Raw genomic sequence first — 16,577 nt, forward strand, 5'->3', positions numbered from 1 at the left:
TAGTTTCTGGCCTTACATTTAGGTCTTTAATCCATTTTGAGCTTATTTTTGTGGATGGTGTTAGGGAATGATCTAATCTCATACTTTTACATGTCCCTGTCCAGTTTTCCCAGCACCACTTATCGAAGAGGCTGTCCTTTCTCCACTGTACATTCCTGCCTCCTTTATCAAAGATAAGGTGACCATATGTGCGTGGGTTTATCTCTGGGCTTTCTATCCTGTTCCATTGATCTATCTTTCTGTTTTTGTGCCAGTACCACACTGTCTTGATTACTGTAGCTTTGTAGTATAGTCTGAAGTCAGGGAACCTGATTCCTCCAGCTCCGTTTTTCGTTCTCAAGATTGCTTTGGCTATTCGGGGTCTTTTGTTTTTCCAAACAAATTTTGAAATTTTTTGTTCTAGTTCTGTGAAAAATGCCAGTGGTAGTTTGATAGGGATTGCATTGAATCTGTAGATTGCTTTGGGTAGTAGAGTCATTTTCACAATATTGATTCTTCCAATCCAGGAGCATGGTACATCTCTCCATCTATTTGTATCATCTTTAATTTCTTTCATCAGTGTCTTATAATTTTCTGCATACAGGTCTTTTGTCTCCTTAGGTAGGTTTATTCCTAGATATTTTATTCTTTTTGTTGCAGTGGTAAATGTGAGTGTTTTCTTGATTTCACTTTCAGATTTTTCATCATTACAGGAAGGCCAGAGATTTCTGTGCATTAATTTTGTATCCTGCTACTTTACCAAATTCATTGATTAGCTCTACTAGTTTTCTGGTAGCATCTTTAGGATTCTCTATGTATAGTATCATGTCATCTGCAAACTGACAGCTTTACTTCTTCTTTTCCAATTTGGATTCCTTTTATTTCCTTTTCTTCTCTGATTGCTGTAGCTAAAACTTCCAAAACTAAGTTGAATAAGAGTGGTGAGAGTGGGCAGCCTTGTCTTATTCCTGATCTTAGTGGAAATGGTTTCAGTTTTTCACCATTGAGGACGATGTTGGCTGTGGGTTTGTCATATATGGCCTTTATTATGTTGAGGAAAGTTCCCTCTATGCCTACTTTCTGCAGGGTTTTTATCATAAATGGGTGTTGAATTTTGTCGAAAGCTTTCTCTGCATCTATTGAGATGATCATATGGTTTTTCTCCTTCAATTTGTTAATATGGTGTATCACATTGATTGATTTGTGTATATTGAAGAATCCTTGCATTCCTGGAATAAACCCCACTTGATCATGGTGTATGATCCTTTTAATGTGCTGTTGGATTCTGTTTGCTAGTATTTTGTTGAGGATTTTTGCATCTATGTTCATCAGTGATATTGGCCTGTAGTTTTCTTTCTTTGTGACATCCTTGCCTGGTTTTGGTATCAAGGTGATGGTGGCCTCGTAGAATGAGTTTGGGAGTGCTCCTCCCTCTGCTATATTTTGGAAGAGTTTGAGAAGGATGGGTGTTAGCTCTTCTCTAAATGTTTGATAGAATTCGCCTGTGAAGCCATCTGGTCCTGGGCTTTTGTTTGTTGAAGATTTTTAATCACAGTTTCAATTTCAGTGCTTGTGATTGGTCTATTCGTATTTTCTATTTCTTCCTGATTCAGTCTTGGCAGGTTGTGCATTTCTAAGAATTTGTCCATTTCTTCCAGGTTGTCCATTTTATTGGCATAGAGTTTCTTGTAGTAATCTCTCATGATCTTTTGTATTTCTGCAGTGTCAGTTGTTACTTCTCCTTTTTCATTTCTAATTCTATTGATTTGAGTCTTCTCCCTTTTTTTCTTGATGAGTCTGGCTAATGGTTTATCAATTTTGTTTATCTTCTCAAAGAACCAGCTTTTAGTTTTATTGATCTTTGCTATTGTTTCCTTCATTTCTTTTTCATTTATTTCTGATCTGATCTTTATGATTTCTTTCCTTCTGCTAACTTTGGGGGGTTTTTGTTCTTCTTTCTCTAATTGCTTTAAGTGCAGGGTCAGGTTGTTTACTCGAAATGTTTCCTGTTTCTTAAGGTGGGATTGTATCGCTATAAACTTCCCCCTTAGAACTGCTTTTGCTGCGTCCCATAGGTTTTGGGTCGTCGTGTCTCCATTGTCATTTGTTTCTAGGTATTTTTTTATTTTCTCTTTGATTTCTTCAGTGATCACTTCGTTATTGAGTAGTGTATTGTTTAGCCTCCATGTGTTTGCATTTTTTACAGATCTTTTCCTGTAATTGATGTCTAGTCTCATAGCATTGTGGTCGGAAAAGATACTTGATACAATTTCAATTTTCTTAAATTTACCAAGGCTTGATTTGTGACCCAAGATATGATCTATCCTGGAGAATGTTCCATGAGCACTTGAGAAAAATGTGTATTCTGTTGTTTTTGGATGGAATGTCCTATAAATATCAGTTAAGTCCATCTTGTTTAATGTATCATTTAAAGCTTGTGTTTCCTTATTTACTTTCATTTTGAATGATCTGTCCATTGGTGAAAGTGGGGTGTTAAAGTCCCCTACTATGAGTGTGTTACTGTCGATTTCCCCTTTTATGGCTGTTAGTATTTGCCTTATGTATTGAGGTGCTCCTATGTTGGGTGCATAAATATTTACAATTGTTATATCTTCTTCTTGGATCGATCCCTTTATCATTATGTAGTGTCCTTCCTTTGTCTCTTCTAATAGTCTTTATTTTAAAGTCTATTTTGTCTGATATAAGAATTGCTACTTCAGCTTTCTTTTGATTTCCATTTGCATGGAATATCTTTTTCCATCCCCTTACTTTCAGTCTGTATGTGTCTCTAGGCCTGAAGTGGGTCTCTTGTAGACAGCATATATATGGGTCTTGTTTTTGTATCCATTCAGCCAATCTGTGTCTTTTGGTGGGAGCATTTAGTCCATTTACATTTAAGGTAATTATTGATATGTATGTTCCTATTCCCATTTCCTTAATTGTTTTGGGTTCGTTATTGTAGGTATTTTCCTTCTGTTGTGTCTCTTGCCTAGAGAAGTTCCTTTAGCATTTGTTGTAAAGCTGGTTTGGTGGTGCTGAACTCTCTCAGTTTTTGCTTGTCTGTAAACGTTTTAATTTCTCCATCAAATCTGAATGAGATCCTTGCTGGGTAGAGTAGTCTTGGTTGCAGGTTTTTCTCCTTCATCACTTTAATTATGTCCTGCCACTCCCTTCTGGCTTGTAGAGTTTCTGCTGAGAGATCAGCTGTTAACCTGATGGGGATTCCCTTGTGTGTTATTTGTTGTTTTTCCCTTGCTGCTTTTAATATGATTTCTTTGTGTTTAATTTTTGACAGTTTGATTAATATGTGTCTTGGCGTATTTCTCCTTGGATTTATTCTGTATGGGACTCTCTGTGCCTCCTGGACTTGATTAACTATTTCCTTTCCTATATTAGGGAAGTTTTCAACTATAATCTCTCCAAATATTTTCTCAGTGCCTTTCTTTTTCTCTTCTTCTTCTGGAACCCCTATAATTCGAATGTTGGTGCGTTTAATGTTGTCCCAGAGGTCTCTGAGACTGTCCTCTGTTCTTTTCATTCTTTTTTCTTTATTTTGCTCTGCAGCAGTTATTTCCACTATTTTATCTTCCACCTCACTTATCCGTTCTTCTGCCTCAGTTATTCTGCTATTGATCCCATCTAGAGTATTTTTCATTTCATTAATTGTGTTTTTAATCGATGCTTGATTCATCTTTAGTTCTTCTAGGTCCTTGTTAACTGTTTCTTGCATTTTGTCTATTCTATTTCCAAGATTTTGGATCTTGGAAATAGAATCTTGGATCATCTTTACTATCATTATTCTGAATTCTTTTTCAGGTAGACTGCCTATTTCCTCTTCATTTGTTAGGTCTGGTGGGTTTTTATCTTGCTCCTTCTCCTGCTGTGTGTTTTTCTGTCTTCTCATTTTGCTTATGTTACTGTGTTTGGGGTCTCCTTTTTGCAGGCTGCAGGTTTGTAGTTCCCGTTGTTTTTGGTGTCTGTCCCCAGTGGCTAAGGTTGGTTCAGTGGGTTGTGTAGCCTTCCTGGTGGAGGGGACTAGTGCCTGTGTTCTGGTGGATGAGGCTGGATCTTGTCTTTCTGGTGGACAGGTCCACGTGTGGTGGTGTATTTTGGGGTGTCTGTGGACTTTTTATGATTTTAGGCAGCCTCTCTGCTAATGGTTGGCATTGTGTTCCTATCTTGCTAGTTGTTTGGCATAGGGTGTCCAGCACTGTAGCTTGCTGGTCGTTGAGTGAAGCTGGGTGCTGGTGTTGAGATGGAGATCTCTGGAAGATTTTCGCCATTTGATATTATGTGGAGCTGGGAGGTCTCTTGTAGACCAGTGTCCTGAAGTTGGCTCTCCCACCTCAGAGGCACAGCACTGACTCCTGGCTCCTCAATTTGGGATGATTCGTTGTCTATTCATGTATTCCACAGATGCAGGGTACATCAAGTTGATTGTGGAGCTTTAATCCGCTGCTTCTGAGGCTGCTGGGAGAGATTTCCCTTTCTCTTCTTTGTTCTCACAGCTCCTGGGTCTCAGCTTTGGATTTGGCCCCACCTCTCCGTGTAGGTCGCCGGAGGGCGTCTGTTCTTCGCTCAGACAGGACAGGGTTAAAGGAGCAGCCGCTTCGGGGACTCTGGCTCACTCAGGCCGGGGGGCAGGGAGGGGCACGGAGTGCGGGTGGAGCCTGCAGCAGCAGAGGCCGGCGTGACGTTGCACCAGCCCAAGGCGTGCCGTGCGTTCTCCCAGGGAAGCCGTCCCTGGATCCCGGGACCCCGGCAGTGACGGGCTGCACAGGCTCCCCGGAAGGGGGGCGTGGACAGTGACCTGCGCTCGCACACAGGCCTCGCGGCAGCGGCAGCAGCCCCAGCGTCCCACTCCCGTCTCTGGGGTCCGCGCTTTCAGCCGCGGCTCGCACCCGTCTCTGGAGCTCCTCCAAGCAGCGCTCTTAATCCCCTCTCCTCGCGCACCAGGAAACAAAGAGGGAAGAAAAAGTCTCTTGCCTCTTCGGCAGGTCCAAACTTTTTCCCGGACTCCCTCCCGGCTAGCTGTGGCGCATTAGCCCCTTCAGGATGTGTTCATGCCGCCAACCCCAGTCCTCTCCCTGAGCTCCGACTGAAGCCCGAGCCTCAGCTCCCAGCGCCGCCCGCCCCGGCGGGCGAGCAGACAAGCCTCTCGGGCTGGTGAGTGCTGGTTGGCACCGATCCTCTGTGCGGGAATCTCTCCGCTTTGCCCTACCCAGGTATGTGGGGAGTTTCTTGCCTTTTGGGAGGTCTGAGGTCTTCTGCCAGCGTACAGTAGGTGTTCTGTAGGAGTTGTTCCACGTGTAGCTGTGTTTCTGGTGTATCTGTGGGGAGGAAGGTGATCTCCGCGTCTTACTCTTCTGCCATCTTCCCCGGAAGTCTGTCCCTGTCTCTTTAGACCTTGTCCTCCTGCCCCCAGTCTTGCCTCGACATTGTGCCCAGAAGGATCAACCTAAGATGCAAATTTCATCATGGCGAACCTTTACTTAAAATTTCTAAGTGCCTTCTCATCCCCTACAGCAGAAAGTCCTAACTCCTCAGGATGTCCCAAAAGATCAACTTGGGTCCAGCACTGCCTTCCTCCCCATCAGCAGCCCCTTTGCGCTCCAGCAACACTGCACTGCTGGTCAGTCCTCACTCCTGGGGCTCTTTCTCATTTCTGTGTCTTTGGTTATGCATTCCCCTCTGCCTGGGATGATTACCCACTCCCCTTCATTGGGCAGATTGACATTCCTCCATTCCAGTGGTGTGCTGGTGAATATTTAACGACTGCCATCTCCAAGTCAAAAAAAGTCCTGATCTGGAGCATTTGATGATTTCTGTGATATAAACACTCCCAGGATGGCCCATTTCAGGCTACCAACAAAGTCACTGAATTGGAGTTGGGAAGAGATGTGCACAGTTGCGAGCCAGCGCCAGCACACCACAGACCTTGGGTCACCTCCTCCAGGAGGTCTGGCCCCTGCCTCCTCTGGGCTGCCACATCAGCGTGGGCATTCTCCCTGACCTGCACTTCCTTCCTTGTTTGGTAGTTTTCTTTTCACATTCCTGTCTCTAGACCGTGGTTCTCGGCACATTTCTGCCTTCTGTGTAGTACACACTTAATAATCGTTTGCTGGATAAAGGAGGGTACCCATTTTCTGGACCCATCCATGTTCTGGGTCACATTCTGTCCGTGACTACCGTAAGGTCTGGGAGCACATGTGCAGATGATAGGTCGCTCTAAGGACAGTGACTTAGATGGATGCCAAGTGAGGATTCAGGAAGAACACGGCAGGTTACTTCAAGGGCCCTCATCCAACAAGTTGAAAATCCAGGAGAATATAAGATATTCACTCAGACCCCTAAAAACCACTGCATAAGCACAGACTTGGGGTAATGAGGCTTGACTACAGCACAGGAGAAAAGACTTGGCATCTGAGTGAGTCATGTTCTGACCAGCAGGCTGCTGGACTCTGTTAATGGGATTATGATGTTCAGAGAGAAGGAAGGGAGGGAGGGAGAAAAGGAGGGAGGGAGAAAGGAAGCAGGCAGTAAACTTCCTCCAGTGCCTTCAACACAATTGGATCTTGGAGGTGTAATCCCAGAAGGATACAAAGTTTCTAAACTGAGTCAACTCACTTTCCAAACTTTAAATGACTTCAGGGACTAAAATGGTCCCGAAGAACAGACTGGAATTTTTTTTTTTTTTTTTTTTTTTTTTTTTTTGCCGTACGCGGGCCTCTCACTGTTGTGGCCTCTCCCGTTGCAGAGTACAGGCTCCGGACGCGCAGGCCCAGCTGCTCCGCGGTATGTGGGATCTTCCTGGACCGGGGCACGAACCCATATATCCTGCATCGGCAGGCAGACTCTCAACCACTGCGCCACCAGGGAAGCCCCACAGACTGGAATTTAAATGATCTTCTAAGGGCAACGGCCAGTCCTTTGGAGATTGCACCCTGAACACAGGAGACAGGTGGAGGGCAGAGGACTGGCTGGACCCTTCACCTGTCACACATTCCGAACCCTCACCCTGATGTTTCCCACCTGGTATCGCTATTTCTGACATGTGACCTCTTCCCAACTCTTAGGAAGCAGATCCTTCTTGCTCACCATGTCTCTGATAAAGGTAAGCACAGGATTTGATCACACCAAAAGTTTCATTCGTGCGGCTGCATTTCGGCCGTCAGACTTGATTGTAATGGAATGGAGTTGAGAAGGGGAGGTGGGAAGCCCTTTCACTGATATGATGTTATTCTCACAGAGTCAAATAGACCCATCAAACTGCAAGTGTCTCTGAGGTCCTCTGCCCTCACCCCACTTTGTGCTGAGGGGAAAGATCTTGCCTGGGACCCTGCAGTCCTAACCTTCTTCTTACACAGTTGTCTCTTCTTGATTGAGACTGGTGTGTGGGGTGGTGCTGTTTCTTGTTTTGTGGTTAAGAATCCAAAGTCCAGCGATAATAATGAGCCACGATTCTGGATCTTGTGGTGATGACATGGGGGGAATATCTTCTTCACAGGATCCAGGTTTTGGGGAGAGGTTGGAGGGCTGGCTGACATAGAGTGAAACCCCAGCCTGGGACTGATTTACTGCCCCAGCACACACATCCACCTAGCAGTGTAGCACATACGCCATCCTCAAGCTGGGGGCCGTTCTCAGTGCTGACCAGCCTTTGTAGTCAGTTCCTGGCTGGCACATTTGCCCGTATGAGAGATATATCTGTTTTAAGGCTCTGGGAGAAAAAGAGAGATGGATCCTTGTTTATCTTCATGCTGAAGCCAAGTTATTTCTAGACACTTGGAGGGCTGTATGTGGAAGAGGGATTAATGGTGCAAAGGAGCAGACTTTGGCTCAGTATCAAAGGGGAACTACTTCAAAGTGCAGTGAGCCTTGCCAGGAAGTACAGCACCCCACATCATTCAGGGAGCCAAATGCAGGCCAGAAGACTGTGAGGAATGCAGCAAGGGGCTTTCCACATTGGAAAGGGAGCAGATTGTGAAATAGATCCCAGGCCAAGGCCTGTTGTCAGTAGCATCAGAGCGATCGTTTGGGTTGATAAGGATGAGGGTGATATAATCACTTGTGTGTGTGACTATTTGCATGACTATTTCCTCTACTAGATTTTGAGCTCTTTGAGGTTATGGGCTGTGACTGTCTTTGCTGTGATCCCAGCACCTAGAATTATGCCTGGCTCAGCACAGGTGCTCAATAAATATGTCAACCTGAATTGAATTATTGTGGCACGACTTGATCCCAACTACAATGCTGAGCACTGCCAGAGGAGTGTCTCAGAGCTCCCCAGACAGGAAGTGCCCCCATATAATTGAGGCAGGGGCTGGATGACTGAGAGCACTTGAAGAGATGGAGATCTGGGAAGTTCATGAATATTTTTGATACAGAGCAAATAAAACCAAATGCCCAATATCCTCAGTGTCACCTACAGTTTTTCACTGGTCCAGAATAAATCCTAGTTTGGGGAGCTCTTAGAAGTCTGAGGAGAGATTCAAGCTTCCCAGAAAGAAGGCCTGACCGAGCAGGACCCAGGGACAGTCTGTGAACAGTCTTAGGAAGAAGCCAGTGCCTCTGGTGAGGCAGATGGAGAATGAAGAAAAGAAGGGACATTCAGTCAAACTCTCCTTCAACTTGGCCACAGTGCACAAGAGGCTCACTTGTACCCCAAATGTACAAGAGGATCAACCGGAGGTTAAGACCTTGGCGCTGTGTCTGGGTTAATTCTCTCAACAGGCAACACCAGGGCAGAGGAACTGCAGGCTCCCACCTCCCCCTAAGAGAAGAGGCTTGATTTTCTTTTTTTTCCTCTTGGTTTTCATTTATGTTGTCTTGTCTCCTGTGTGCCTTATTCTTTTTCAATGTGTGCCGAATGTTGTATTTGCAAAATTACTTGTAGACATGATTTAGAGACTGGGTGATATTGCCTTCCCTCAAGGTAGATTTATGTTTGCTTCTGTTAGGTATTTGGGAGCATCAAAGATTTGGGACCACCTCAATCCAATTTCAGGGCTTGATTTGAAGCTGAGCTACAGCACCTGTAAATGCATGTTTCTTTCTGATTCACTCATTCCTATGGTGCTGCCCTTTGGGTTCCCTACCAAAGGGAGGAGGTTTAGTTAAGAGCCCTTCACAGTGGGCCTTGCACTTCAAAACCTGTTCCCACCTCCAGGAGGCTATGCGTAGTGCTTCTTGGCCTCTCAGTGGCCACCTCCAGAAGCTGCAAATGCCCTAGTTGAAACATAGCCTCAAATGCTGGATATACTTCTTTGAATTCCTTTTTTCCCCCAGAATTATGACCCTATGATTCTTTGTTGTCTTATTTACCTCGCCAGTGCTTTACACAGATGTTTTAAATCATTTGCCCAGTTTTCTGTGCTCTAGCGCCCGCGAGCCTCAACTGCTGAGCCCATGTGCCACCACTACTGAAGCCTGCACACCTAGAGCCCATGCTTTGCAACAAGAGAAGCCACCGCAGTGAGAAGCCCGTGCACCTCAACAAAGAGTAACCCCCACTTGCCGCAACCAGAGGAAGCTTTCGTGCAGCAATGAAGACCCAAGGCAGCCCCAAAAAATAAATAAATAAATAATAAATAAATTTATTTTAAAAAAATCATTTGCCCAGCTTTTAAAATTGTCACCTGCAGATGAGTTAATCCATATTAACTCTTCATTCTTACTGAAAACAAGTTAAATACTGATCTCTACTATATTTTTTCTAGAACCCCTTAGACATGACAGAATTGTCAGAGCTATTCTCCAGTTGCTCAGCAGAGTGAAGAATTTTTGCCCTGCTGCCCAGGCACTTTTGGAGTCAGAGAGTGCTGAGATTGACCTCAGAGACTTCCTTCAGGTGATAGATTGGAGGTACCATGGACAGGTCCAATCAGACCTCCCCCCTGGTGGGGTTCATTCTCCTGGGCCTCTCAGCCCACCCAAGGCTGGAGAAAACATTCTTTGTGCTCATCCTGCTCATGTACCTGGTGACCCTGCTGGGCAACGGGGTCCTCATCCTGGTGACCATCCTTGACTCCCGCCTACACAAGCCCATGTACTTCTTCCTGAGGAACCTCTCCTTGCTGGACATCTGCTACACAACCTCCTCAGTCCCTCTCATCCTTGACAGCTTCCTGACCCCCAGGAAAACCATCTCTTACTCAGCTTGTTTTGGGCAAATGTTTCTCTCCTTTGCCATGGGAGCCACAGAGTGTGTGCTTCTGGGCATGATGGCGTTTGATTGCTATATGGCCATCTGCAACCCCCCGAGGTACCCCATGGTCATGAGCAAGGCTGCCTACGTGCCCATGGCTGCCAGCTCCTGGGCAGCTGGTATCACCAACTCTGTAGTTCAGACATCCCAGGCTGTGAGGCTGCCCTTCTGTGGGGACAATGTCATCAACCACTTCACCTGTGAGATCCTGGCTGTCCCGAAGTTGGCCTGTGCTGACATCTTCATCAATGTGATCAGCATGGTTGTGGCCAATGTGATCTTCCTGGGCATCCCAGTTCTCTTCGTCTTTTTCTCTATGTGTTCATCATTGCTACCATCCTGAGGATCCCCTCAGCAGAGGGGAGGAAAAAGGCCTTCTCCACCTGCTCTGCCCACCTCACAGTTGAGCTTATCTTTCATGGGACCATCCTCTTCGTGTATGGGAAGCCCAAATCCAAGGACCCCCTGGGGGCAGACAAACAGGACCTTGCAGACAAGCTCACCTCCCTCTTCTATGGGGTGGTGACCCCCATCATCTACAGCCTGAGGAACAAGGATGTGAAGGCTGCTGTGAGGGACCTGGTTCATGAGAAACACCTAACTGAGTGACCGTCACAGATTTCTCAGACTGCCAGAGTGCAAGGCCTCCAAACTCCTCATTGTCCTCGTGGGGGAATGGTAACCCAGGGAAGTCCTTAGGTTGTCAGTGGTAAGAGCCTTTTCATTTCTGGTGCTGCTGATTAGTTTGTTGGCTTCACCCAGAACCATACTATATCATATCATAGCTTATTTTGCTGCCTAAGTCTGAAATCCTCTGATACAAGAATTTGATGAATACCCATAAAAAAGTTATAAATATAGTCAAAAGAGACAAACAGAAATTTTGGTGGTACTAAGACTTTCGACTATTTTGTTTTTCTCTGTGTAGAACTGTTACCAAAAGTGGGGTCCAGCTACTTGCTGCTCAAAAGCCAATAAAGAGGCAAAGTTAGTGGAAAGGAAAGATTGCTTTATTTTGGAGGCCGGCAACTGGGGTTGGTGGTGGGTGGCAGACTCCTGTTCAAAGGCTGATTCCCCCCCCACTGACAATCAGTGGGCAAGAGCTTTTATAGGCAGAGGGAGGGGCTACATGCTGAAACAGCACAGTCAGCTCTGACAGTCGTCTTGAAACTGGTCATGCGGTGGTCTGATCAGCGTCATCTTGATTGTTTTAAGTGCAGTTAGTCTTCAGTTCCAGGGTCAGTTTTTTGCCATTTCTTTTGAGGCCAGTTCAGGGAACTGTGGCAGCTTATGTCATGGCTACAGCCTGGTCATCATGTAGTTAACTTCTTCCACCTGGTGGGGGCTTTAGTATCTACAAAACAGCTCACAGGATATGGCTTAGAATATTATCTATAGCTCTTGAGCAGGAACTAGAGGCCCTTGACTTTGTTTAATGACTAAACTATTATTTTGTCCTTTGCTTCTGCGTTTTTTCATTTCTCTGATTAAATTTATTTTTTGACTAAAGGTTTTTTTTACAGATAAAAGGCAGGTGGAGGACATGGGGGAAGGACCATAGGGTCCTGCTCCGTTTCAGAACTATTGCTTCCCCTGTTCTGCTTTGGTCTCATCCCAGAGACCTTGGCTCCATCTGATAAATTGGAAAATGACAACTGCCTCAACGTACAATAGTGCTCATTAGCACCATGGCAGACATTCCTCTCGTATGTTAGCACTAGACGTAGTGAGGCTTATCTTGAGCTGCTGCTTTGTTTTGATCTGATGGACAGTAAGAATATTGTCACGTACCATGTTCTCCTCTCTGTTGTCACTGCAGGGAAGTCAGAGGCAAGTGTGCCACTCCACCGCGGCAGAAGTAGAGTGCCGCAGGACAGGGGGCCTGCAGCTCCTACACTAGTGTCCACGCAGCCCACATGGCTCATGGATGCCAGTTACATCCAGCACACGCTTCATGAGTCTGCCCACACTGAGATGAAACCCCAGAAAGACTGTGGGAAAGCAAATGCAGAAATGTTCTCAACCCTATAACTAATGAGAGCAGTAGTGGTGCCTTCTGTGGCACAGGCAAGATGGGCTGTGAGGTCAGTGCCGCTCCCAGAGCTCTATGTCCATGATTTTCTCCCAAGCTCAAGGAACATATTGAAATAGAAGTGAGATTTACTGTATTATAGTGATGATTTTTAATCCACTTGACATTTTTAAAAGTCAGCGATTGCCAAATTTTGGTCCTTTGAGTTTTGTGAGCATGTAACACATTGTTTCCTCTCTTTCTTTCCTCTCTCTTCCCTCCTGTCCCTTAAACCAGATCCAGGTCCTTGCCTCAGATATGTTTTTGTAGGTGGAAGTACAGTGGAACCATATGGGGGATGGTCCAGAGAACTAAAACAGAATGCCAGAGCTGACATTCATCAGTTCCCTTCACTTTCTTAAAAGCCTAAGCCCATTAAAGAAACTCATTTAGATGTCCTGAAGTGGAAGGGAAAGATCATCTGTGAGATGAAGGAGGAGAGATTCCTAGAGGCAGGGAGGTGTGGAGGTGTGGAGGTTGGCAGATCGTACTCTGGGTGGGACAGATTCCTACACTAAGGCAGTGTCCTAGGGTCTCGGAGAGAGTGGCTGCTTAATGCTTGCATGGAGGACAGCCAACGCCAAGCTTTTCGAAGATGTCGGTCTCCCCTCACCAGTGCATGCCTTATTGCCTTAGTGGGGGGTGGCCTCTGTATTTTCCCAGGGTGGTGGGTTCTTTGATCTCCCCTCAGAAGCCCTTTTAAACATTCACACTCCCTGAACCTTCTCATTTCTTCCTCCACATTCTGCCAAGGCGGCGCCAGCCTTCTTACCTCATTTAGTGTGGACCACTGTCACATCCCAGCTTCATGAACCCAGCGTCCTGCACGTTAGGACAGCTCCGGCATTCTTGCTGAGTCTTCAATCCGGAGTCAAGGAGAGCATGTCCACATCAAGACACTGTCCCCATGTAGCCGGTATGCCCACACCCTGCTCTCCACTCCAGCACCCTCCAGGTCCACCTCCACACTGATTCCCCAGGTCCTAGCATCCTTTTGCAGAGTCGCTGTTTCCTCTCAGAGCAGGAACTGTACTGAAGGGAGTCCAGACTTTATCTTGAGAAGAGTATCTGCCTCAGATGAGATCCCTGCACGGTCTCCAGGCAAGCGGAGGCTGCTCTGTGGCAGCACCAGGGAGGGGACTCAGGGGCTGATTCTGTGGGTCTGGAGGGTTCAGAGGAATCTGAGGTCTCTAGATTCTCAGGAGCATCCACCCAGATACCCTGATCCCAGGATGCAGGGTCCCACTCTTTCCCTGTCAAGTCCCCAACTTTAGCATTGGAAACCTGGCAAGGCTGCACAGTCTCCTTTGTAGCTCTGCCATTTTTACAGTCAAGTCCTGGCCCTGCCTTGTAGCACAATCTGCCTTGTGGGTGCAGGAGATGAGAATCTCTTTTAAAATTGCCATGGATGCCTTCTGGCTTTCATAGCACGCTCTGTGTTTACACTTAGCTTACCTGAGCCTATTTTTCTTTCTTTAAGTCTTATAAGGTAGTTAACAAAAGAGGGTCAATTTTACCACCCTTAAAAATACCTCAGGGCTTCCCTGGTGGTGCAGTGGTTGAGAGTCCGCCTGCCGATGCAGGGGACACGGGTTCATGCCCCGGTACGGGAAGATCCCACATGCTGCGGAGCGGCTAGGCCCATGAGCCATGGCCGCTGAGCCTGCGCGTCCGGAGCCTGTGCTCCGCAACGGGAGAGGCCACAACAGTGAGAGGCTCGTGTACCGCAAACAAACAAACAAACAAACAAAACCCTCATATTATCAAAGTGCTAGAGCTACTGAATAACTCATGCATCCCCTTCGACTGTAAAACATTTCAGCCCCATGCAGGTGAATGTCTTAATGAGTATGATGCTACAACAGGCCAGGGGTTATTGCCACTTCACTTACCAACAGAAATGGGGTCCTTGTTGCCGTCTGAGTGGTGAGGGCATGTTTTCTAGGGCTACTCCTGGTAGCAGTTGTCTTGGTTGTGTTCCCCCCAAAGCAGAGCCTGAGGCAAGGACTTGGGAGCAGGCAGTTTATTTTGGAGGTGATCTCAGGAAGCTGGCATGAGGGAGCAGGAGGAGTGAGATGTGAAAGGAAAAGCCAATATAAGGGTACATTATTAAGGTGGCTGCTGTGCGCAATAGGGGATCAGTTCTGCTGGAGGGACCCAAAGAGCATGAAGAATGCCTCTCAGAATTGTCTACGTGAAGGATGGGAGGCTGGTGACTTTATCCCCAGCTACCTTCCCCTACTGGTTGATAGTTCCTCCAGGGTTGTGTCAGTTGTCTATTGATGTGTAGCAAATCACCACAATTTAGTAGCTTAAATCAATGCCCATTTATAGCTCACAGTTCTGTATGTCAGAAATCCAGCATGGCATGACTCGGTTCTTAGGGTATCAAATGGCTGAAATCAAAAGTGTCAGCTGGAGTAAGTTCTCATCTGGAGGCTCTGAGGAAAAGTCCACTTTCAAGCTCATTTATGTTGCAAAATTCAGTTTTTTTGCAGCTACAGTACTGAGGTCCCCATTTCCTTGCTACGTGGCTCCTTCCTTCTTTATGTCAGTAATGGTGCATCAAATCCTTTCAGTGCTTTGAATCTCTGACTTCCATTTCTGTCACTAGCTAGAGAAAAACTCTCTGCTTTTAAAGGATTCATGATTAGGTCAGGCCCACCTGGATAATCTCCCTATGTTAAGGCCAACTATGTCATGTAGCATAACCCAACCATGGGAGTAAAAGCCGTCATTTTTACAGTCCTGGGGATTATGCAGGGTGTGTACACCAGGGGGAGAGAAAACTTGGGGGCAGCTTAGAATCCTGCCTACCACAGTTGTAACCCCTGTTCTTCTGGACTACAATGCTTTCTTCAAGGAAGAAAGAGTATTTGAGCTGGCATGAGATTAGTGTCCTTAGAAGAGGCAACAGAGAGCTCTCTTTCTTTCTGCCATGTGAGGACATGGCAAGAAGATGTCTGCAAGCCAAGAAGAGAGCTCTTACCAAAACCTGAACATGTTGGCACCCTGATCTCAAAATTCCAGCCTCCAAAACAGAGAGAAAATAAATTTATGTTGTTCAAGTTTAAAACAAGAAAAAAAGAATATTTGAACTGGACTTTGAAGGATGCAAAGAACCACAGCTAGTGCTTCATAAACGTCCACCCCACTCTGGGTGATCAGCATCTGATGTTTTATCGGCTCTGGGGCAATGAGGAGGCCTCAGATGAATCACTGCCAAAAACAGTCTATGGGTTATTAAGCACCTTGTTCTGTGTCCACTTGTGTAAGTCTGGGATGGTGAGAACCTCCAGCATGACCCATCAGGTCAAAGGATGAGGCGCCCCCGTACACAATCTGTTTGCATGATGCCTGCCTTATTTTATTGCCCTCTGTCTCACTTATAATACATGGTACACTCAAAACAATATTTTAACTGATTATAAAACACATGGATTATATTACTTAATGTTAGTAAAGAGCAAGAAAATAGAAAAACTCAGTTTTTGGTTTTCTGCATATATACAAGTATTTTTTAAAGTACACCAAACAAAATTGAGCCTAACCAAAATGTCACATTTTATTATTATTAATGCTATGACAGCTATTTCAATACAAATAAGAAATATACTACAATCTTAGGTAAATAGATACAGTTAGCATTGTTTTTATGTCCTAAGAGAAATGAGTATATGATTATAAGATGAAACAGGAAGAAAAGCCATAGAAGTTGACCAAAAAAAATGTTTGCAGGTACGTTTTAAATCTTTTAGAGCAGAAGCAAGAAGAACTACAGACCTGCAGCCTGTGGAACAAAAACCACATTCACAGAAAGATAGAAAAGGCAGAGGGCTATGTACCAGATGAAGGAACAAGATAAAACCCCAGAAAAACAACTAAATGAAGTGGAGATAGGCAACCTTCCAGAAAAAGAATTCAGAATAATGATAGTGAAGATGATCCAGGACCTTGGAAATGAATGGGGAGGCAAAGATCGAGAAGATGGAAGAAATGTTTAACAAATACCAGAAGAATTAAAGAAGAAACACCTAGAAGAATTAAAGAACAAACAGAGATGAACAATACAATAACTGAAATGAAAAATACACTAAAAGTAATCAATAGCAGAATAACTGAAGCAGAAGAACGGATAAGTGACCTGGAAGACAGAATGGTGGAATTCACTGCTGCAGAACAGAAAAAAGAATGAAAAGAAATGGAGACAGCCTAAGAGACATCTGGGACAACATTAAATGCAACAACATTGGCATTATAGGCGTCCCAGAAGGAGAAGAGAGAGAGAGGACCCGAGAAAATATTTGAAGAGATTATAGT

The 16,577-nt window shown here is 45.3% G+C and overlaps 1 protein-coding gene across 1 annotated transcript in view; it reads left to right on the plus strand.

Annotated features, from left to right (window-relative positions):
* Positions 1-16,577, plus strand: part of LOC309801737 (uncharacterized protein) — a 99,816-nt gene that overhangs the window by 72,397 nt on the left and 10,842 nt on the right. Inside the window, 3 exon segments of the mRNA XM_082616629.1 lie at positions 6,737-7,093; positions 9,346-10,497; positions 10,500-10,792. Coding sequence (XP_082472755.1) covers positions 9,849-10,497; positions 10,500-10,792 — 942 coding nt within the window. The 5' untranslated portion in view covers positions 6,737-7,093; positions 9,346-9,848.

The sequence above is a fragment of the Mesoplodon mirus genome (assembly GCF_964341445.2).
Source record: "Mesoplodon mirus genome assembly, chromosome: 1".
Lineage (NCBI taxonomy): Eukaryota > Metazoa > Chordata > Mammalia > Artiodactyla > Ziphiidae > Mesoplodon > Mesoplodon mirus.